The following is a 25119-nucleotide window of genomic DNA, read 5'->3' as shown; positions in this document are numbered from 1 at the left end:
TTGGTTTCGTGAGATTTTGATGGGAACAATGTAGTTAGACCTTTTACAAACTGTATAATAATGGTTAATTTGTGTACGTTATTGTAGAAGTTCATAAAAATTAAACTAATTTAAATGGATTTTAAAGGATTCGAATTCATTAGTGAAAACCTATGATAGAAAAGAGTGAGATATGTGAAATGGAGGATCACATCACTTGGAAAGCATGTAACATCTATTTTCACATTGGTCACGTTTCTGTTTTGGTGCATTATTTTCGCAAATACAATCGACTTGGTTATGTGAACATTTGAGATAGGTTCATATATTTGATCACAAGTGATCATTACATTGATTAAAAGTTTGTTTTAGTGAAAATGTTAAGTAGCATGAGTGTAACACTTGAGCACGTATCTATTGGAAACGGTAACGTATAGATATGTTTAAATTTTGAAACGGAGTAACGGTTGAAATAAAAGTGACATCTACCGCTAGCGTACAAAATTTTAGCAGTATAAGTTAAAGCCGCCCTGATGTTTAATTACGTTGGAGTTTTTGTGACGTTGTTTTCAATATAAAAGTTTGTAATAAAGTTACATGCTCAAATTGTGTGGACAGATACGTTTCAAGAACAAATTGTATCCTTGCTCTTTAATTCAACATATCATAATGATTTTTCTTCTCAAATATAGATCAAATTAATAGTAGTTGATCAAAATAAGTACAAGCAACATATCATTTCGATTGAAGACACTGTGAAACTTAATTTGCATCTCTAGCTGGCAAGGTAACATATACGTTACTTACAATATGATACTCAACTTTAAAGAGATACAGGCGAGGTAGTATCTTTGTTGTGTTGCTGAAGAACGAATTGTTTTGTACTGTAGATACATTAGTTGATGAACAAATACTTTTCTAAAACTAAACCCATGCATACGCTGTTCAAAGAATGAAATAAATATTGTTTTTGAATACATTGGTTTTAAATGATTGACAAAATGCCTATTTTCATATACGATCAGAAAAACGTATAAGCATTTGTCGCGGAAATGTCCATTTTTATGACACGTACAGTCTATCTTGAAATCGCGATTTACTGGGGAGTGGATCACGTATCTGTTTTACTGACAATGACCTGTTGGGAATGGACACTTCTGTTTTTAAAACGTGTTAAAAGTAAACAGATCCCTTTTGGTTTATTATCCTACACATGTCACTCTTTTGAGAAAAGATAACAAAATGTTCGCAATGCAAAGTTCCTTTTCCACTTTTACTGTATCTGTATTGGCGCATGATCAGTTAGAATGAAATCCTTTGCAATGAAATAGAACAGATTAAATAATGCATTTGATAAGAACATGACATCAAACACGGACCAATACATTGATAATTTACTTCCGTGCTCCAATATTTCAATATTTTCATATTCATTCATACTGAAGTAGTTATCTACGTACAAGGGCGTTTACGCATGCGTAATCCGAACAGGAAGTTATACAGGTAAATGGTCGAGTGAGCGGACAGGTGAAGTTAGAAGTACCGGACTTGTTTCTATATTTGTAAAACAAGACGGTCGTGTTAATTCGTTCAGAGGAGTTCAATTTATCTCCGGTAATCTTTGATGAGAATTGTGTGTTAATAAGTAAACATATATAGCAACAGATAGTCCAGCTATTCACCGCCGTTCTCCAATTCACCTGCAGCAATCAGATATTTAAAGACACAGTCGCCTCCAGGTAAGTGTGACTTACAGCAGCTGAACTTTTATATACACGTACGTATACGTTCACAGGTGTGTACGAGTGAAGCTCCAGATCACACCTGGGTCTTATTACCTGGTTGTCAATACCTGGTTGTCAGTGAACTGATATGCCATAATCACAGAGGACGAAACAATGCTTGTTGTTGTAGTCAATTGATCCGACACATAACATGCTGAGTTGTGGACCCATGCAGTGACAAATCAAACTAAACAAGACAAGTTTACCGTGTACTATTTTCAATAATATTAGGTCCCTCGGGAGGATGCATAGCCAATAGCCCGAGTTTCCTCAATAGCCCTGCCACCAGACTAAGACATTTTGACAGATAGATGTCAGTGGCGTAGCAAATCTTTTTCGGAGTGTATGCTTACAGGAGCGTCCAAGGCGCGTACGTATAGTGCCGGAGGAAAAGGGGGTATGGGAGGGGGAGAAACAAAATAATTCTGCTTGGCCCTAGAAGCAATCTCTCGTATTCTGTGAAATCCTTTTAGCCTGATTATTGTAAAGCCCGACTTTTTATATGAATAATACTAAAATTTGTACTTCACTAAGTAGTTTTTTATTTACATAAACCTTTCGATATTTTTTTAGGAGTTATCATCATCCTTTTAGCTAAACTGCTATACACTGTTCATGTGTTTCTATTAACTGTCTGAGAATTACCACAGGGGCATGGATCGCTTTACTTGTAATATTAAAAAATAGGGGTCTCCTCTACTAAAAAATTCAGGGGGTAACGGATTTCAGTCTGCCGTTATATCCCTTTGTATTTTTTAGTATAGGAGACCCCTATTTTTTAGTATTACAAGTAAAGCGATCTATGCCCGTTTTTACAATTACTGTGTGAGAATTACCATCAATTTACTCTTAGGTTGTTATATTCACTGTGCATGTGTTTACATTTACTGTGTGAGAATAACCATCAATTTACTCCTGGGTTGTTATATTCACTGTGCATGTGTTTATAATTACTGTGTGAGAATAACCATCAATTTACTCCTGGGTTGTTATATTCACTGTGCATGTGTTTACATTTACTGTGTGAGAATTACCATCAATTTTTCCTAGGTTATATTCACTGTGCGTGTGTTTATATTTACTGTGTGAGAATTACCATCAATTTACTCCTAGGTTGTTATATTCACTGTGCATGTGTTTATATTTACTGTCTGAGAATTACCATCAATTTTCTCCTAGGTTGTTATATTCACTGCACATGTGTCTATATTTACTGTCTGAGAATTACCATCAATTTACTCCTAGGTTATTCTAGGTTCTATTCACTGTGCATGTGTTTATATTTTCTGGTTAGGAATTATCATCATTTTCTAATGTTGTTTTATTCACAATGCCTGTGTTTACTTTTATTATATTGACTGCCTGGGAAAGTACCACATAGAATACCATAGCGGGGTGACAAACAGAAGAATTTCTTTTTAATTTCCTTTAAATATGTATATGACAGTTGTCTTTTTGTATGAAAAAAGGATTGTTGCTCTTTAGCTTGACCCCAGGTATTATTTCACTGTGTGAATGTGGTCATTCATTAGGATTTATAAAAAATCATTTTGAATCATTTATTAAAAAATATATCACAAGAAAAGTAGCATTATATTGTTCCCCATTAAAGCATATTCCGTCTTTGCGTATTGCAGTGTTATCTTCTCTTGAGAGCAGGTATTGATTGTTACGTCACTTGTTTGTGAGAATAACGACATCAATTTTTGAGAAAACGACATCATATTCTCACACAAACCAATGACGTAACAATCATNTCAATACCTGCTCTCAAGAGAAGATGACTCTGCAATACGCAAAGACAGATTAATATAACATATAGTGTACTATTTTTTAAGACAGTTTGTAATATGTAATTACCTTCAGAATATTTCATTGTCTATGATTATTTTTTATTTACACAAATTATGTAATATATTCTTACAAACAAATCTCAATGGATTAAAAATCACTAAATGATTTAAACACAAATAAGTATTATAATCAGATATATAATTTAGTAATTTATTTCAAAATAAATTCTATCAAATAAAAAAAATGTGTACAAGTGATTTTAATTTTACCGAAGTGGCATAATATTTAAGACATATAAGGTAAGATATTTTTTACCTGTATTATTCAGGTGTGAAGTGCTATAAATAAGCCAGTGAATGATAAGCTATCTGAAACTTAAATATTTTACCTATGAGATATGTATTTCTATGTGTGTACCAGTAGATTCCTGAGCCCAAACCTTCTCCGGTAGGGAGTCATATGTACCTGTGTAATTTATATAAACACATACCTGTATAAATATATATAGTCGTGGATAGATAGTGTAGCTATATTAAGATTGATTATAGATAGGTGAAGTGACCTCTGACCTTATGGTAGGACTCGACAGGTAGTAAATAAACCGCTTAGAAGAACAATTTTATGATGGATATAAATTTGGTGTGTACAGATAATACCTTAATGTAAATAGTGATATGTGAAAATATCAATATTTGTAATGACACCATTAGTCAGCATGGGTATTGATTTAGCATGGATACGTAATATTGTGAGGGTAGATCTTACAGACCTTGCAATGATGTCTTGTCTAGCCTAACCCCATCCCCCCACCCCACAGACCTTGCAATGATGACTTGTCCCGCCTCCTCCCCCGTCCCCCCTCTCCTCCCTACCCCAATCCCCACCCTCCTTCCCCACACATTTTCAAAATCCATAAACCCATTATGTTATAGATTCGTTCAAATCCATGTAGTTAAATTTTTTACCCTTGCAGTGAAATTTCATGGGAAGGGGGTGCTGGGGATGGGGAGGTTTTTAGATATATGCTTGAATTTAATAGTTAAAATACTAATCAGTTCATGCGTCCATAGACTTCTACTAAGTTCTTTTAAACTCTGTACACATGGTGAGTTTATCATGCAGGTACAGGTGAATGTTTACGTACCTATATTTATGTTAAACTTATACAGGTTATAACTTTATATCAACAAACCTAGCTACCTGTAAATGTAGACAAGGAAGGTATGTTCAACTATAAATAGGAATCTTGACTTTGACGACATTTTAAATTTAATTGAGAACTTAACAGGTTTCTATCATCCTATACGGGGGACGATGTGTGTGAAAGGATTGAAAACCTGTTTTGAGTCACCGCTGTGTAATCTTGTTTTATAATAAACTGTATGGAGTGGCAGGAGTTCTATATATATATGGTCCTTCCTCCTATTACAAAAACCTAGAGATAGTCAGATTATATCATTCTATATAACTTGGGTGTTGAATTAGAATACTAAAATAGTGACCTGAGGCCCTGATCAAGGATCATACAAGAATCTCTACGTAAGTAAGTACTGCGTGTCCGTCCAACTACTGTTTTTCATTTATAAATTAGATACAGTAATAACCTCCTCATAACTTTGTATTGTATATATATAGAACTATATTGGGACTTCAAGCCAGGTCACAGGGACCTGCAAATTTGTTACAGCTATATTTGGACTTAAAGTAAGGGATTCAGAGTAATTTTACAGGTTTAAGGGGTTAAATCAACTTTCGGTAAAAAGGCCACCAGCCCAAATGATAAGGATATATATGAGAAGGGAGGACATTTTTTAAAGCTCGATCTCCATATCGAAAATTGACCAAGCGTTCTTGCATCAAAACCAAATTTCTAGTTGATGTACAAAATATGGTTTCAGAACCGCGTTGGAAGGATGTTTTGATTGCTTTTCCTCCAAAAACAAGAGTTTCAAAGTTTTTCGTAGTCTGATAGAGGCACTTTTTGCAAATTATTCATGAGGTTGAAATCACCCATGTGCCGAAACATTATTTGGCTGATCATGAGAAATGGCATGTGTTTTTTTGTAGGAATCAGAGACCACGTCTGCAGAAGGAGAATCCATTTTATGTGCTTATATTATATAGTTGTTTTTTGAAAGAAAAAAAATATCCATCTTTCACAGATAGTGTGCATTATTTTGTGAATCAACTAGAAATATGGGTTTTGATTCAAGAAAGCTGGTAGACCGGATCGTAACCCTTAAGCTTGGCTAGCAAAAGATTCATTATAAGCTCCAGCAAAAATTCAGAAAAATTACATTTTAGTGTCAACCCTCTACAGAATGTGTTTGTGTGCTCTATACATGGAGAAAGAATGTTTTGAAAAAAAATAGGCAAGGTGCTGTTGCTTTTTGTTTCACATAACTAAACACAATAGTTTTGTGGTGTATTGTATACACTTTTAGTACACATTATAAGTGAACAATGAGTAAGCCTACAAAGTGTAGCATGCAGGTGATCGCATTACTACAGCTCTGTCTGGTCAAATCCCTCCTATTATAACTCCATGTATAGCAAAGTAGAGGGTCGACCTACCTTCACTACTTTAATGTATGCAAAGTATTGTTAGCTTGATATAGTAATAGCATAAATCAGACCTTTTTCAGAATGTGTTTTCATTATTTGTAATTTGATTGCATTGAAGGACAAGGTTTCTGATATGAATTTTAATGTACATGTATAGATTAAAATTAATATCAGAAACCTTGTCCTTTAATGCAATCAAATTACAAATGATGAAAACACATTTCTGTACATGTATAAATGGCAGGAGAACAAGAAGAAGTGGGTTCTCTTTTAATCTACAAAGCTAACAAGGCTTTGTTGATGCTAAGTACAATTGTACGTGTATAAAAACCAGGATAATTTGTAACTTTTGTAGCAGAGCCTCCCAATAATAACATTCTCAACTCGTTTCAAAAATCTCAGATCAAATGGAAACTCGTGTACGATCCTCTCTCTCTATATATATGGTCTATGAAGCCTTTATGTACCTTTCATATATTTTCTTGTTACATTTGGCATCCAACTAAATATATACTTCCACGATGTGGTGTAGGGTCTCCTATGTCATTCAGGTCAGAGACTTTGTTGAAGGAGAGACGAATATAAAGAACTGGACTTGCGGGCCACTTTCGTGAATTGCGATCCAAACGGTTAGTTAGTCCAACTGTTTATGACATGATGTTGGACCTTAGTTATCTGATGGTGCTTTCAGATGAGCCTTGACAAAACCTTGCAAGGCTTGCATGCATTAACATTTGCAGGTCCGCCAGGATTTATACTGGAAAATGTTTCATTTAAAATCGGGAAAAACGGATGTTCCGCATAAACCAATATGCCCTAGCAAGGTAGCTGAGTTGTTTAGTTGTCCCAGGTTCATGTTCTTGTCATCCTCGATATACAGGGGTTACGCACTTACCATAATCATAAACTAGACTCTGAATACGGCTTGGAACTCTACACGTCAGAATCTCCTCAACGTGTCAAAGCGACGCTATTGTGATTTCAGCGTGGGGTTTGTTGTGTCTAGAACCACGAGTGTCTTATCAGTGATCACAAGTTGTTGTTACAATTGAACCGTACCAGTTTGGTCTAATTAACCAATTGTCATTTTGTAATTGCGTTGCTGTTTTTATCAGTATTGTAAAATTTGAAAGGTTTTACATGACCTAAATCTACCTGTTGATGCAGATTTTAAAGAAACAACACAGACACAAATAAATGTTTTTTTAACTTTCGTTTTTTTCTCTCCAAACGACTCACTTTTCCACCTGCAAAAAGGGGGGGGGGTGCTTAATGGCAGGCACCCACCCTGTTCCTAGGACATTTACATGAGTTGGGAGGGGGCTTATTTGCGGGAAGGGGCTTATTTGCGAGACGGGGCTTATTGCCGGTAAAATATGGTACTATCAGTGCAGAAAGCGTAAAGTGAGCATAAAACCCCTTGATTTCGAGGATGTATCCAAGCTGGTCTTTTTCCCCTATTTTAACATTTACGATACAAATGTATTTCGTCAAATCAAAAGCTTTTCAGATGTTTTACATATGACAGTGATCAGCTGTTCTGCTGTAATCTGAGTTGGCCAAATAACTACCTTTACTTTGTAGTCAAGAGCATGATGGTCTGATTCTGATGCATCTTGATTTTTGGTATATGACAGCAGTATGCATGGTCTTCATTGTAAACTATGAAGATGCTGTAATTACAGAATGTTCATGCTGATGGTGTTGCCATGAAAATTGATTCTGGCATCTGTGGAATATAACATATAAATAGATGGTGTTGTCATGGAAATTGATGTTGTTGTCATGGAAATTGATGTTGTTGCCTTGGAGATTGATGTTGTTGTCATGGAAATAAATGTTGTCATGGAAATTGATGTTGTATTCATGTATATTGATGTTGTTGCCATGGAAATTGATGTTGTTGTCATGGAAATAAATGTTGTCATGGAAATTGATGTTGTATTCATGGATATTGATGCTGTTGCCATGGAGATTGCAGATATTGTTGCCATGGATATATCACTTTCACTCCCACATTGTTTTAAAAAATATATAATTTGTCAGCTGTTACCTATATATATAGCTACACCTGCTGCCTCATCATTCAGTAATTAAGTTAGCAGTAAAACTTGTCAATAAAATATCAACAGGATGCATGCTGTGCATCTTCAGAAGAACGTTTTATTCATAATTTTCATTCATATGAAATATGAGAGTTCATTTAATCTTGGACACCTGAGTTAGTTCGATAATGAAACAATTTTACCTGGTAATAACAATCATGTATTCATCTCGGATTATAAGAGAATCTCAAACAAAGCCCCATTGCACTGTATACAATTTTTTTTATTGAATAATTATAAGCTTCAGCAAGTTTTATAAAAATCAAGAATATTATATAATGTATTTGAGATTGTTTCTTATCATATATATATACCCGCGAACCACTACTTCTTACTACCAGGCCAGTGCCAAATTCAACAAAACTTTGTATAACATGAACATAAGTAATAGTTTTTTTTAAGTCGGGCAAATGTTTAATTTTCTTTGCTAATTAAAAGGCTAATGTTTCTGTTTGAAAAAAATTGCACTCTGTTTGTCCGTCCATCCTTCCTTCCGTCTTAATTCTGTCCATCCCAAAAGTTTGTCCGGGGTATATATTAATAGTGTAACTTTAATATTTCACCTGGAGTAACCTGATTTTGTAATTATTGCAAGCACATCTTTGGATGGCGAGTGTCATGTATAAAAAGTAGGTTACTGAGACCTATGGTTTGACCTTTGACCTCAACGTTTGAAAAAGTTTGTTTGGGACATATCTTCATTCTGGGATTTTCTGAGTGTCAAGTACGAAAAGTCGGTCAGTATCCTGAGATAGGTGTACATCTCCATAAATAAAGAAATCATTTAACTGATGGGGGATCTATGTATTGCCTTACTTTGCCTTGTTTTCATGAGCCTGCAGGTGTTCAAAAGGGTGATTGAAATCTGTACTCATTTACATTTTTTTTTTAAATTTCCTTCAGAAACTGATTTCTATCCGTTCTGCAGTATTTGATACAATATTTTGTTCTAACCTTCAGCCTTGACCTGCTATATCATTCCATTCTATAAGTCGCCATTGTGATTATAATGTTTGTGTAGCACCTAGCAACAAAGCGATGTACCTGGATGACACACGGTTGTACACAACTTTGAACCCTGAAGTAACCTACTTACATGTATATGGTTAGATTCTGTGGCTCATGCAAGACTTGGTGAACTTTTGATAATATCTGGAAGCATGCTATATGACTCACACAGAGGAGAATCTTCCATCGAGTTTGTAGAACTTTTAGCATTTATTAAGAATCAAGCATACCGTATATATCGTCAATAAGCCCATGCTTGATAATTATAATAAGCCCACCAAAATATATTGCAGTTAGGGTGATATACAAATTAACAAAGCTTTTTCATTGTCAAGTTATTAAATATATCCTGCTTTTAGTCACAGATTATGTGTTGTTTTTTTTGCAGGATAAATACGGTAATAACAGAAATTATATTAAGAAATCATGGAAAAATACCATATTTTAGTGTTTATAGCTTTAAAGACCTGTCCGGGGTTTCCTACTAACTTTAGATTTACTTAATTGTACCCCATCGTCTTCCTGTTTGTTGACTGTTTACTCTGAGATAATTTCTGCCATGTTCATTCAGGGAAAAATGAGATACAAATTGACCGGGTGTCGTTTGTAAAATGTATTGTGTGGTTGTCTAACAAATTTATAAGAGGAAGTAAATACAATATTTTGATTGGTCGGTCAGGAGTTTTTTCTGTTGTCTAATCGATACATATTATCTAGAGTACGTGCCTGTTAATTTGGTATTGTAGTATCATCCCTTTCCTCCATTATTACATAATCCTACTAGAATTATAGGAGTTACATTGCTTTGCTTTGTTCATAAACACCAGAGTATGATATGTATAACAGTGATTTCCTTAGTGAAATCTGTATAGTTATCTAAATAATCCTTTTAATTCATTCAACCCTACATATTTAAACTGGACTTGTCCAGTCTATGATATTAGACAAAATTGTTATTCATAAAGACGGTATCATTATCTAGATCTCTGGTCAGTGTTGTCATATGACATTATATGTTGTGTGACCCCATTAACTATGGACATTGTTGTCATAAGACATAAGTTGTGTGACCCCATTATCTATGGACATTGTTGTCATAGACATAAGTTGTGTGACCCCATTATCTATGGACATTGTTGTTGTAAGACATAAGTTGTTGTGTGACCCCATTATCGATGGACATTGTTGTCGTACGACATAAGTTGTGTGACCCCATTATCTATGGCCATTGTTGTTGTAAGACATAAGTTGTTGAGTGACCCCATTATCTTTGGACATTATTGTCGTAAGTCATAAGTTGTGTGACCCCATTATCTATGGAAATTGTTGTCATAGACATAAGTTGTGTGACCCCTTTATCTATGGACATTGTTGTTGTAAGACCTACGTTGTGTGACCCCATTATCTTTCGACATTGTTGTTGTAAGACATAAGTTGTTGTGTGACCCCATTATCTTTGGACATTATTGTCGTAAGACATAAGTTGTGTGACCCCATTATCTATGGACATTGTTGTCGCAAGACATAAGTTTTGTGACCCCATTATCTATGGACATTGTTGTCGTAAGACATAAGTTGTTGTGTGACCCCATTATCTATGGATATTGTTGTTGTAAGACCTACGTTGTGTGACCCCATTATCTATGGACATTGTTGTCGCAAGACATAAGTTGTGTGACCCCATTATCTATGGACATTGTTGTTGTAAGACATCAGTTGTTGTGTGACCCCATTATCTATGGACATTGTTGTTGTAAGACCTACGTTGTGTGACCCCATTATCTTTGGACATTGTTGTTGTAAGACATAAGTTGTTGTGTGACCCCATTATCTTTGGACATTATTGTCGTAAGACATAAGTTGTGTGACCCCATTATCTATGGACATTGTTGACGATCGTCTGTCGGTAGACCCAAACATCACATTCGACATAGAACTTTTTGGTTTTTCATTGTTAAGTAACAAAACAGTTGTTTCATGCCTTATCAGTCAACAGTCAAAACCATTTTCCCTCGGAGTTGGGACCCACCAAATGAACTGTTTCCCTCGGCCTGCGGCCTCGGGAAACAGTTCATCTGGAGGGTCCCAACTCCTCGGGAAAATAGTTTTGATCGTTGACTGATAAGACCCCATTATGAGGGACAGTGTTGTCATAAGACATAAGTTGTTGTGTGACCCCATTATCTATGGACTTTGTTGTCATAAGACATAAGTTGTTGTGTGACCCCATTATGAGGGACAGTGTTGTCATAAGACATAAGTTGTTGTGTGACCCTATTATCGAGGGACAGTGTTGTTCTAAGACATAAGTTGTTGTGTGACCCCGTTATCTATGGACAGTGTTGTCATAAGACATAAGTTGTTGTGTGACCCCATTTTAAGGGACAGTGTTGTCCTAAGACATAAGTTGTTGTGTGACCCCGTTATCTATGGACAGTGTTGTCATAAGACATAAGTTGTTGTGTGACCCCATTATCTATGGACATTGTTGTCGTAAGACATAAGTTGTGTGACCCCATTATCTATGGACATTGTTGTAGTAAGACATAAGTTGTGTGACCCCATTATCTATGGACATTGTTGTTGTGAGACATTAGTTGTTGTGTGACCCCATTATCTATGGACATTGTTGTCGTATGACATTAGATGTTTTGTGATCATAATTACTGAGTATTATAAGAAAGTGTTATCATGTGACCTTTTGTTATTAGATGTTGTGCGACCCCGGCTAGGATGTTTAGTGACCGATATGGACACTGAAGTCAAATGACCTATAGCTCTTATATATATGTTTTTAATTTAGATGTATAAACAAACATTAATATTTAACATTCAATGTTGTGATGGGCAATTAGTTTAATATCCGCGCTCCCAATCAATATCATACAAACACAGTCACGGAGTCGACGATAATATCACTATCTATGACTGTCAATATAGATATATACTGGAGGTGTTAACTGTCTAGATCAATTGTAAACCTGCCAGGTATTGTGAGAGGTACATGTAGGTAAGTGACCTTTCTATATATCATACCTATACTACCAGCTGGTAGTGAAAGAGTTTAATATGATAGAAGGTTTCTAATTAGCATTCAGGAAATGTCAATACAGGTATATAAATTCTCACCTGATGTTGTAAACATACAGGTGTTGACCTTTCATGTACACCTGGCGCAGGTAATTATAATTGGGATTGTTTTATGACTTTGTATAATTGTCAGAGATGATGTAGTTATATATGAACCATTACGTACAATGTAACACACTGTACAGGTATATATATCAATATCACCTGTACATTTGTTTGTGATGTGGATTCACGAACCATACTGACGATTGAGTCCTATAAGTTTATACATGTATTGTATACTGTAAACTGGGAAATGTTTGCTGCAGTTTCACTTTGGCCATTTTCAGTCTCTGTAATATGAACGCAAATTTATCATTACAGCGTATATTAGTAAATAACATGATATGTATACCAGTAGTAATAAGATATGAAGGGCGAAGTTAACACTCGGTGAATATGGATTTTAACGGTGAAGGTCGAACACTTGTGTTGGCAAAAGCTTCTCAGTATACAGTATAAACATTTCACTTTGACGGAGCCAGTAATCTAGATCAGTCAAATTAGAAAACGAAAATAGATCAAAAGAAGATAATCAAGCATATATCCGGGTATATACAGGGTATATGCAAAATTATTTAAAAAAAGAATTAATTTAGATTTTGTCATTGATTAGACACTTGTTGGTAGAAATTTAATTAAATGATTGATTTTAATGCATTTCTTCATCGCATGTGTTTTTTGTTTCCTCAGGCGATGTGACAGAGTTAATTATCTCCTCCTAGAAACACACAGTACAGGATGGTTGGATGCGGTTGCCATGGCAGTAAGTAGATCTTCACTTGAAGATTACTGGACAGAGTTCCATGATATAGAGAGTACCAAAGATCCTGATGAGGAGGAAGAAGAGGATGAACTCCCCAAAACCCCGGATGGTACGGTATTATTTTCTGTCAAATAAAACCATATTTTCAAAGTTTTGCTTTATACACGAACAATGTACATATAAAATGTGTGGTAACATTTTAAGAGCGACTGGTCCCTTTATCATGCAATGACTGAGTGAGTGATTTGTATTGTTTTAACCTGTACAACGATGTGAGGGAATTGTTCATTTCTTAAGTCACTCGACGCAAAGTGTTGGCCTATTGATAGACAGCATATACACACCATACCAAATAGGTGTATATGGTAGGGTGTAGATCTAGCCCCCTCCCCTGTTCTGTCAGTATCGGGTCATACAGATGACTCAACTGGTGTCCCCCTTCATCTCTGTTCATGTTTTCAGTATTCTATTCAATACAGTATGTAAAGCTTTGATATTACATGTTTCCAAACTGATGAATCTTATTTAATATATGTTATAAAAAAAGCATATTTTGACAAAATATGATACTTTGGGGATCTGGCAATAAGACATGATATTAAGAGGAATTTACATCAATGAAATGACACAAAACTATATATTGTCCATACATGTGTTTTAAATATAATAACTAAGGATAAATGATCCAAATATATTTGTGTAGAAACTAAAAACAACGGTAGTGTTCTTGGGCAAATCCTATGGTGGATACACTAGAACTCTTCAATGATAAAACGTAATAAAAAACATTTACCACAAGAATAGTTTAATTGAGATCTTTGCTTCTCGTATACATGTTTCGGCTTGCTATGTAATTGGCATCAAGCCCTGATGATGGTCGTATATTGCAGACTGAAATATGTACTATATTTATCCAGCAATAAGCCCATGCTTGGTAATAAGCCCACCAACATATATTGTGTTTAGTGTAAAATGGCAACAAAAACTTTTTCATTGTCCTGTAATAATTAGTCCACAAATGTCTGTCTGTCTGCACTAAGGTTAAGAAGAATGGTTAAGCTCAGTTTCAAGTTATTAATCATCCCTGACATCAACATAACGTGCAATTTGGCTTATGGATCTTAAGGATGTTTATCATATGCAATGCTTCAGATGCTACTTCTGACCTAGATTTTCTGCTTGACTGACCAGGTTAAAAAGATTGGGTAAGGTCAGACCCCATCTGCACTTATAATGGCTTCTTGTTTAACATTATATTGATGAAATGTGACATTAAATAGCATGATATAAAGTGACATGTGATATAAAGAGACTTGTTATTAAGTGGAATCTGATGTATCAAACTGCTGTTGTGTCAATACAAGTATCTATATTGTGGAGTTTTCTCTGGCAATACTGTAGTATAGATATCTATATTGTGGAGTTTTCTCTGATAGTTAAGTGTATTTCATTGACAGGGGAACAGGAGGCTAGATGGCTGAAGGAGGTTGGCTTGGATGCTGTCGTTAATCGAATCAAAGGTAGGCTGCCCTATATCTTGTGTATTTGAAGATTTGAAAAATCATAAATAGAGGATCTGTTACAAGTTTCCCTTCATATTAGATTTATGATACAAGTTTTGGATTTTTCATGTTTGCGAGCCTCTAGCGAGCAAATATGATAAATCCATATTGAGTGTCATAAGTCTTTTATTAAGGGAAACGTATGACAGATTCTTTTTATCATATAATACAAAGTAAACCGATAATTGTGATCTGAAAAGAAAATTTGCACTTTGTCGCCTCTGAAACGATGAAAATTGCGTCCGCTTCACGATGCCGTGACGTCACATTGATTGTTCCTATTCAATTGTGACGCCATTTCCGGAGTGATATTACACACGTTACATAAACATAATTTATGTGATGGCTTTATGACACTGTATCACAGGTTATTCATATGGTAGATATATATTGACATTCATCCAATTAATATATTCATTATTTTGTCGACCTGAAGTGTCCCTTTGGGGTTGTTATAATTGCTTGAATGCCCTCATCCCTTACAGTTAGGCATATATATACTGTATGTATAAGAAAATGTCCATAAAATATATTGTTTTTGTATCGTCTTTCATTTCCTAGATTAATCGTTAAATTGTTGCGATGAGAATAGAGTACATACAAGAATTACACATAGAGTTACTGCCATGTACAATACAAACACATGTGTACAATCAGAGAGCGGATATTGATACAATTTTTGCTTCACTTCCATAAGATCTTAAGGATCTCAACTTTTAATTGACATAGATGGACATGGGTTGACCGATGATGAAATGGAGGCTGTCACGGCGACCTTGACCTCCAGTCAGGCTGCTGTTGTGAAGCGACGTGTGGACACTCTCAGTACTACGATGCGTAAACGACAGAAGCAGAACAAAACTGATGTTCGGGATATCTTCCCGAGCCAGGAAACAGTCAACGGGGTCTGTACCTGTAGAAAATACCCAGTTTGTGCATGGATTAAGGTTTTCAAAAAGTAGGATTGGAATGCAGTAATTAATTAACATATTTAAGTCTGTTCAAAGTATGTGTGAAAATTGATATACAGTTACTGAGTAAATTCACTATTACCTTCTTTTCTTTCAAATGTATGTGAAACATCAGAATTTACCGTATGACAAGTTTAAACATGAGTTGTGATAATAAACTTACATCAAGTGTAAAAGGAGATGTTTGAAAATAGATTATATCACTCATGTAATAGTTTTGCTAAGGATTTGTTTAACAAAATACACTTACTTGATTTTGCTCAATTAATGCTGTAATGAAGCCTATTCATTTGACTTTTTGACACTTTATATGCTGGGTGTCCCGTCTCTGTGAGAAAACTAACTTCCTTCACACGCATTGCTTGCGTAAATTATAATACGTGTACAATTTTTTTTTAAATTTTTGGTCAAAATTACGAAAAAAAAAAGCCTGGATCAATAACCCATTATACAGTATGTATCACTTGATTTTCATCAGAGGTCAATGGATTCTACAATAAGAATGTTTGACAAAAGCCTTTGTATGGCATTAAAAAGTATAAGTGAACTTTGTGAAACACTAGTTCAGTAATGTATCTGAAGCTTACATGCAGAACTTGAGAAATTTAACGATATAGAGTAATACTATGTGCATTGATATACAAATAAGGTTTTTATAGATAGATGTACAGGGTGTAATAGCTGTAGTTCTGTGTTCTGATTAAGCTTTGGTTTTGATTCAGAGCTTTTATGGCAGTCCAGGATCTTTCCATCGACTATCAGGCGGGTCTATTGGGGAAGGGCAGACAACTCATGACCATGTGCGACATGGTAGTAAGCCAAAGGAGAGATCATTCATGAAGAGGGGAGGTTACTCTATGTCTGGGAGGAGGACAGACGAGGCTGTGAGCCCTGATCAAACAGGTAAGACAGTTTCCCTGTCCACCTGCTGGATAAACACTAAAGATTTCCACTGTGGTTTTGTTAATAGAACTCACACAACGAAGCTCGCATTTGCATTATCCTGGTTGAAATAGTTCAGGTGGTGCAGAAATATTCCACGATAAATGAACACACTTTGACTGAACAGTAGGCAGAGCTAAAAAGGCCTAATATTTTTTTCTTTAAAATAATGCTCAAACTGTAAATTTGAAACTGCTCAATTTTTTTTTTTACAATATGTTATACTGTATTCCATTTTTCATAAAAGAAAGACAATTAATGACTCACTGTATTAGAAAAGTGAAGTATAACTGTATTTGCCACACCTAGGGATAGAGATGCTGAGTGTCCATCCTAAGGGAACATACCACCGCCCTGTAGGGTCGAGGCTTTCTGGTGGCAGCCTGCCGTCGATATCCGACCACGAGGACATCATGTTTGAACTGAAACCGGATGATTCTACTCATCAGAGTCGGGGCCAGCAGAGGGTACGTACGAGTCAATACTGAGTCAGATGATACATTGGAACCCACTCATTTTAATCCCTTTGCAAAAGAAAAGTATTATAAAAACCGGGATATTATAACAGACAGCATGATTTTAGGTTGCCTATATCAGAAGTGAAACCCTGTACAATCGTCATTCCTACTGTGGAGCAAGAGGTAGAGATGGAAATAAAAGGAAATAATGATACTGACAATATACAATATACTGGGAAATTTTCGCTATAGTTGTCAGAGCGTTGGTATATAACAATCTGAGTTTCAGTGTCAGAAATGTGGGGGTCAATCCTGGTCTAGCTGGATTTTTTTTCCGCTGATCAGAACACTGTTACTGTGTTATTGACTATTTTTGTTTATTTCATCTTGAATTATTTTAATTGTCTTAAAAGTCCAATAAAGTATGGGTTTTCCTTTCAGTATTGGTTAATTAATGCTTGAATTATGCAGAAAAAACAGTTTCACACTTTTGGCAGGAATCCTTAAGGTCATCTATGATTTCATAAACTTATATTTGTTTGTTAATTTATTTCATTGTTATGCTTACTGTCATCATGTCTTATTGCAATGAAAACTTTATAATTCTTTTAACTTTTGCTTTCTAGCTTGTGTATCACCAGGGATCCCAGCAGAAAACTGGAGATAATTTACCAGTAAGGTTTTAAATTTTACCTTAAACAATTGTTATCATAATAATATTTGTGAAAATCGTTTTTATGCAATAGATAAACTTAATGACTATAAGTCTCTCCAGGCTTGAGAAGTAAGTTTATTGTCTCAGTTTAATTAATTTGAATACTGTGAGTTTTATTTTTACAAATAAAAAACTGTTTGCCTGTTGGAGCTCAATGGTTCAAGCTTCACTTAAGGATAAGGGTGTCAATAAATGTCATTATATTCCTGTTTTGACATTGGCTGCGGTGGCCAAGTGAGTAAGGCGTTTGCCATCTGCTACCACTAGCCCTCCACCACTTGGTCGCAGGTTCGATCGAGGCCTTCGTGGGGCAGTCACCAGATACTGGCCGTAGGTCCATGGTTTTTCTCCAGGAACTTCAGCTTTCTTCCAACACCAAAACCTGCCACGTCCATAAATGACCATAACTGTTAATAGGACAAAAAACACAAACAAACAGACAAACAATCAAACAAAACTTGTTTTGACAGAATTTGTTTTGTTGTGGTGTCCAGTGTGCATCTGATAACAATTCAAAGCAGAATATCTACCAGGGAGGGAGAGGGGTGTATACTCGCGAACCTTGATTTATGCATTTCATTCACCCCTGAAAACACATTTGAACTCTTCCAATTCCAAGGTTTGAATAGTTCATTATGAAATTTCAGAGGTGAATGAGTTAATTGTTCAGTAAATTATGTTACTTTTCTTTGGTATTCCTGTTTTTATTGATTGAGTATACTACGAAGTTTGCTTAGCGTAGAATCGCACACTTTCCTTATATGTCTGATTTTTCATTAATCTATTTAATTGAATCTAATTTCTCTTTGTACGGAATAGGATTTCTCCTTATATTTGTTTTTAATATTTACACAATCAGTAAGTATATACAAAAATATGTATAAGACTAAACTGTATTGAAAAAAGATCTGAAACTAAAACAAAATATAAAAAAGAAATACCTGTTTTTAAAATTTACACAACCAGTATTTCTATTTACAGAATTTTACACTTGTACACGATAAGCTTGGCGTGACACAAATGAGTGACCTCAGTGCTAGTGACATGTCCCAAATAAGGTCACTGGCTCTCTTAGAACTCACCTCAATGTTTGATAATCATAACATCACCTACAGGCATCGAAAGGCAAAGAAAAGGGTGAAAGGTACGTGATGTGTCGGTCCCTCCTCAGTGATAGAGTTTTGCCAGTTTAAAGACAAATAGAAGCAGCTGCTTCCACTGCAAAAAAAAAGCATTTTATTTTCCTAAAAAGAAGCAGAAAAAAAGGAATATTTTCCACATTTCATTAAAAATATTTCTAAATATTTTCATAATTCATGTAAGCTGCTGTAAAATTTAGGATGGATATAAGACTCTTTCATGCCCAGGGGTGTAGGACAGGGAAATTTCACCTGAGGGTTTTTCAAATTTGGTAAAACCCAGGCCTTAATTTGCTAAAGGTTTTACCAAATTTGAAAATCCAGAGGGTGGAGTTCCTCCTTCCTACACCCCTTGAGCATGAAAGAGTTTCTTTATCTCATTACAACTACCAGGATAAGCTATGAAACCAAGAAAATGCATTTGGACTTAAGCTACCATTTTGAAAACATCAATTTTTCCCCAGAGCTTTTTTGACAAAAACTTATATGTCATTGATCGTAAAAGGTTTTAATTTCGTCACATTGCTTTTTCCGCATTGGGGCATCAGAATTTTCCGAATTCGTGATGTCACGTCATTGTTGAGCCATTGTGATGTCATGTCACATGAAATGGGGTATCAGATAGATATTACCTCCTCTCCTTTCTTACCCTGGACGGCTCTATCTTACCCTGGACAGCTCTATCTTACCCTGGACAGCTCTATCTTATCCTGGACAGCTCTATCTTACCCTGGACGGCTCTATCTTACCCTGGACAGCTCTATCTTACCCTGGACAGCTCTATCTTACCCTGGACAGCTCTATCTTACCCTGGACAGCTCTATCTTACCCTGGACAGCTCTATCTTACCCTGGACAGCTCTATCTTACCCTGGACAGCTCTATCTTACCCTGGACAGCTCTATCTTACCCTGGACAGCTCTATCTTACCCTGGACAGCTCTATCTTACCCTGGACAGCTCTATCTTACCCTGGACAGCTCTATCTTACCCTGGACAGCTCTATCTTACCCTGGACAGCTCTATCTTACCCTGGACAGCTCTATCTTACCCTGGACAGCTCTATCTTACCCTGGACAGCTCTATCTTACCCTGGACAGCTCTATCTTACCCTGGACAGCTCTATCTTACCCTGGACAGCTCTATCTTACCCTGGACAGCTCTATCTTACCCTGGACAGCTCTATCTTACCCTGGACAGCTCTATCTTACCCTGGACAGCTCTATCTTACCCTGGACAGCTCTATCTTACCCTGGACAGCTCTATCTTACCCTGGACAGCTCTATCTTACCCTGGACAGCTCTATCTTACCCTGGACAGCTCTATCTTACCCTGGACAGCTCTATCTTACCCTGGACAGCTCTATCTTACCCTGGACAGCTCTATCTTACCCTGGACAGCTCTATCTTACCCTGGACAGCTCTATCTTACCCTGGACAGCTCTATCTTACCCTGGACAGCTCTATCTTACCCTGGACAGCTCTATCTTACCCTGGACAGCTCTATCTTACCCTGGACAGCTCTATCTTACCCTGGACAGCTCTATCTTACCCTGGACAGCTCTATCTTACCCTGGACAGCTCTATCTTACCCTGGACAGCTCTATCTTACCCTGGACAGCTCTATCTTACCCTGGACAGCTCTATCTTACCCTGGACAGCTCTATCTTACCCTGGACAGCTCTATCTTACCCTGGACAGCTCTATCTTACCCTGGACAGCTCTATCTTACCCTGGACAGCTCTATCTTACCCTGGACAGCTCTATCTTACCCTGGACAGCTCTATCTTACCCTGGACAGCTCTATCTTACCCTGGACAGCTCTATCTTACCCTGGACAGCTCTATCTTACCCTGGACAGCTCTATCTTACCCTGGACAGCTCTATCTTACCCTGGACAGCTCTATCTTACCCTGGACAGCTCTATCTTACCCTGGACAGCTCTATCTTACCCTGGACAGCTCTATCTTACCCTGGACAGCTCTATCTTACCCTGGACAGCTCTATCTTACCCTGGACAGCTCTATCTTACCCTGGACAGCTCTATCTTACCCTGGACAGCTCTATCTTACCCTGGACAGCTCTATCTTACCCTGGACAGCTCTATCTTACCCTGGACAGCTCTATCTTACCCTGGACAGCTCTATCTTACCCTGGACAGCTCTATCTTACCCTGGACAGCTCTATCTTACCCTGGACAGCTCTATCTTACCCTGGACAGCTCTATCTTACCCTGGACAGCTCTATCTTACCCTGGACAGCTCTATCTTACCCTGGACAGCTCTATCTTACCCTGGACAGCTCTATCTTACCCTGGACAGCTCTATCTTACCCTGGACAGCTCTATCTTACCCTGGACAGCTCTATCTTACCCTGGACAGCTCTATCTTACCCTGGACAGCTCTATCTTACCCTGGACAGCTCTATCTTACCCTGGACAGCTCTATCTTACCCTGGACAGCTCTATCTTACCCTGGACAGCTCTATCTTACCCTGGACAGCTCTATCTTACCCTGGACAGCTCTATCTTACCCTGGACAGCTCTATCTTACCCTGGACAGCTCTATCTTACCCTGGACAGCTCTATCTTACCCTGGACAGCTCTATCTTACCCTGGACAGCTCTATCTTACCCTGGACAGCTCTATCTTACCCTGGACAGCTCTATCTTACCCTGGACAGCTCTATCTTACCCTGGACAGCTCTATCTTACCCTGGACAGCTCTATCTTACCCTGGACAGCTCTATCTTACCCTGGACAGCTCTATCTTACCCTGGACAGCTCTATCTTACCCTGGACAGCTCTATCTTACCCTGGACAGCTCTATCTTACCCTGGACAGCTCTATCTTACCCTGGACAGCTCTATCTTACCCTGGACAGCTCTATCTTACCCTGGACAGCTCTATCTTACCCTGGACAGCTCTATCTTACCCTGGACAGCTCTATCTTACCCTGGACAGCTCTATCTTACCCTGGACAGCTCTATCTTACCCTGGACAGCTCTATCTTACCCTGGACAGCTCTATCTTACCCTGGACAGCTCTATCTTACCCTGGACAGCTCTATCTTACCCTGGACAGCTCTATCTTACCCTGGACAGCTCTATCTTACCCTGGACAGCTCTATCTTACCCTGGACAGTTCTATCTTACCCTGGACAGCTCTATCTTACCCTGGACAGCTCTATCCTACCCTGGACAGCTCTTTCTTACCCTGCATGGCTCTATCTTACCTTGGACAGTTCTATCTTACCCTGGATGGCTCTATCTTACCCTGGACAGCTCTATCGTACACACAAGGAAATGAGAGAGAGAAAAAACAGCTACTCAAGTGGAAATATAATTTCTACACAGTCAATTTTCGTTATTACAAACTTTCATATCGTAAATACTGTAAGCATACATATTTAAGTGGTGGTAATAAAACTTTTTGTGCTTTATTTCGAAATATTTCATAAAGCGCTTAATAAATAAATGCACCAATTGAAGTTTATGGATGCGTTGTTCTCTAATACAAGATACATATTTTGTGGAAGCATCATTTCACTAATGCATTTATATGTGTTAAAACATTTCAATGTCCTAAAATTTGAGGTCATTAAAATAAACACATTTGCAATACTTCAAGTTGCCCTCTACAATTGGCCCCAAATCCATCAGTCAGGTGTTGCACTGATTAATAAAAAATTGCATCAATAATTTAAAACAATCTTTAAAAGTCATATACATGAATTACCACAATTCATATTACTATTTTCGACAGGACATAACACAGTTATACTTATGACATCTGGTTGCTGGGATGCATATTTCGTTTCCTGTCTGTTTCAGATCATGGTCTATTTGGTGTTCCCTTACAAGCACTTTTAGAAAATGACCGGAAAATAGATTCTCGAGTCACCACCCCAATCATCTTTCATGATGTAAGTCTGATAATGATGATATTTATTTCACCTGCCCTAAAGGACTTAAGGAGATGATTCGGACTATCGGTTTTGTTCAAACGAATGACCTTGACCCACTTTCATTTCCACAGCAGTAATTTAATGCATTAAAAATTGATCACCAACTTCTTAAGAATAACAAGCGGCCTAGGGTGATGATATTTTACTTTACGATAAAGGTGATAAGGATCATGTTAGATGTTGAACAACTTCTGATGAATAACAAGCGGCCTAGGGTGATGATATTTTACTTTACGATAAAGGTGATAAGGATCATGTTAGATGTTGAACAACTTCTGTTGAATACACAAGAGGTTTGAAGTCATGATATTCAACCTGTTACTTGCTTGGATGAAGGACTATTCTTTTTTTTTTATCAAGGTACTATTAGGCCAAATAAAATTAATTAATTGGTTCTGAGACAGGCCAATATTTTTCAAAAGATATGCAGCAGGGTGGAATTTGACATGGCAAAAACGAGACGAGGGCGATTTTTTTTTATTGTGTAGTTTGTAAAACGTTCATTGTGGGCATTACCTTGTCTTTTTATAGTTGTGTAGAGACCCACCATAGAGCAAGCCTCCGAAAATCCCCCCACGGTGTTCCAGACGAGAATCACAGCCCCCCCATTCCGAAATGAGCGCCATTTGTACACAAGACTTATAAGTCATAATCATTTTAACGCCTGTATATCAATCCTTATCTTTATTCAAACGTTTTTCGGGACTTGGGTGACTTAAGAGTAAAAACGACATGCGGACCAATTTTTCGGATTTTTTTAAAAGACAGCTGGCGCATTCACAATTTTTTTGTTATTACTTTCACAATAAAATTGGCAATGCGGTTCCCTAAAATAAAATGCGCGCGGGCCTGAGAACCAAGTTATCAATTTTTTTGGCCTTATAAGGACCACAATATTTGTGTATCCAAAGAATTTACCCTCAGTTGGGTATTTTTTGCTAGTAATTTTTTTATCTATAGACTCAACTTCCTAGAGATCCATGTTTGTATAACACTGGTTAGAGTATGTAGATGTATTTTGGCCAGGGTTCTGTGTAATAAGCTCTTGACATGAAGTATTTTGTGTATTGATTGACGTTGCGGCATGCTAATTTAAATTTATCATGTTACTTATAAAAGTTTAATTATATCCACAGATTATCCAGTTTATCGAGGGTCACTGTCTAGAAACAGAGGGTATTCTCCGAGTACCAGGCTCCACTGGTAGGATAAAGGTATACTAGATAAGGAATTGATAAAAAATGGACGAATATTTGAAGATTTGTATAAATTACATTGAAAAGTGACCATGTCCTGGAAAAAATTGCCTAAATCTCATGTTTTCNCCTGGAAAAAATTGCCTAAATCTCATTTTTTAAAAAAAAAAAAAAAAAAAAATTTAAAAAATTTAAAAAAAAAATCTTCCTGAAAAGTAAGTATTTTCATTAAACATGTTGGAAGGTTCATGGTTGCTTCTTGATTATCTAAAAATGGACTTTAAATGTTGACAAGCTTTTATTAAAGTGCATCTATGATTTAACAACTCACTCTGGCACCATGACCACTAAATGTATTCTGACTAAAATGGACGCCCTACCAGATACAGAAAACTGTTTTTCTCAAATGTTTGCTCAATTCATGTTAACTTACAATGAGCATGCACATTTTATAATTAATAATTCAAATTTTTTGAAGTTTTGAACGATTCTATAATTCACTAAACTTGTTCTTGTTTAATTTGTCAAGCAACATTACATGTTATTTAATCTACCTAAAAAGTATAAATACTTTCATGTTGTCCCCAATGTAGGTGAAACACCAAACGTACAATCACACGTCAATGCAGATATCTATTTCTACAAATTACAGTAAATACATGTGATCTACAACGTAAACAATAAGTAACGCTGTGGTAACTACACTGTACCACTTGGACAATTCAGTTCTAAGGATGCTGATTTGATAGTGGATAATCTTATCCTATTATTGATTAAACAATACATTTTTAGGTCACCTGAGACAAAGTCTCAGGTGACCTATTGCGATCGCCTTTTGTCCGTCGTCCGTCGTGCGTCCGTAAACAATTTACATTTTCGACTTCTTCTCCGAAACCCCTGAACCAATTTCAATGAAATTTTGCAGGGACCTTCCATGGACAAAGGTCAACAAAAATAGTTGCCGGTTTAGTCCTAAGCCCCCAGGGGCCTGAGGGGCGGGGCCAAAAAGGGTCAAATTGACTAAAATTTCAAAAATCTTCTTCTC

The 25119-nt window shown here is 36.7% G+C and overlaps 1 protein-coding gene across 3 annotated transcripts in view; it reads left to right on the top strand.

The window, feature by feature from the left end:
* Positions 1-1475: 1475 nt before the first annotated feature.
* The window catches only part of LOC110454509 (rho GTPase-activating protein 18-like), a 38512-nt gene continuing 14868 nt past the window's right edge, over positions 1476-25119 (top strand). Inside the window, exons 1-10 of one of the 3 annotated variants that reach the window (XM_021504040.1) lie at positions 1476-1718; positions 13058-13239; positions 14588-14650; positions 15422-15597; positions 16386-16566; positions 16915-17072; positions 17690-17737; positions 18760-18922; positions 22745-22836; positions 24015-24092. In XM_021504040.1, coding sequence (XP_021359715.1) covers positions 13125-13239; positions 14588-14650; positions 15422-15597; positions 16386-16566; positions 16915-17072; positions 17690-17737; positions 18760-18922; positions 22745-22836; positions 24015-24092 — 1074 coding nt within the window. In that variant the 5' untranslated portion in view covers positions 1476-1718; positions 13058-13124. Of the gene's footprint in view, positions 1719-4953; positions 5101-13057; positions 13240-14587; positions 14651-15421; positions 15598-16385; positions 16567-16914; positions 17073-17689; positions 17738-18759; positions 18923-22744; positions 22837-24014; positions 24093-25119 lie in introns of those variants that run through there. The other 2 variants (XM_021504042.1, XM_021504041.1) reach the window with 2 other exon arrangements.

The sequence above is a fragment of the Mizuhopecten yessoensis genome, unplaced genomic scaffold, assembly GCF_002113885.1.
Source record: "Mizuhopecten yessoensis strain PY_sf001 unplaced genomic scaffold, ASM211388v2 scaffold7903, whole genome shotgun sequence".
Classification (NCBI taxonomy): Eukaryota; Metazoa; Mollusca; class Bivalvia; order Pectinida; family Pectinidae; genus Mizuhopecten; species Mizuhopecten yessoensis.
This window is presented reverse-complemented; position numbering and strand designations above follow the sequence as displayed.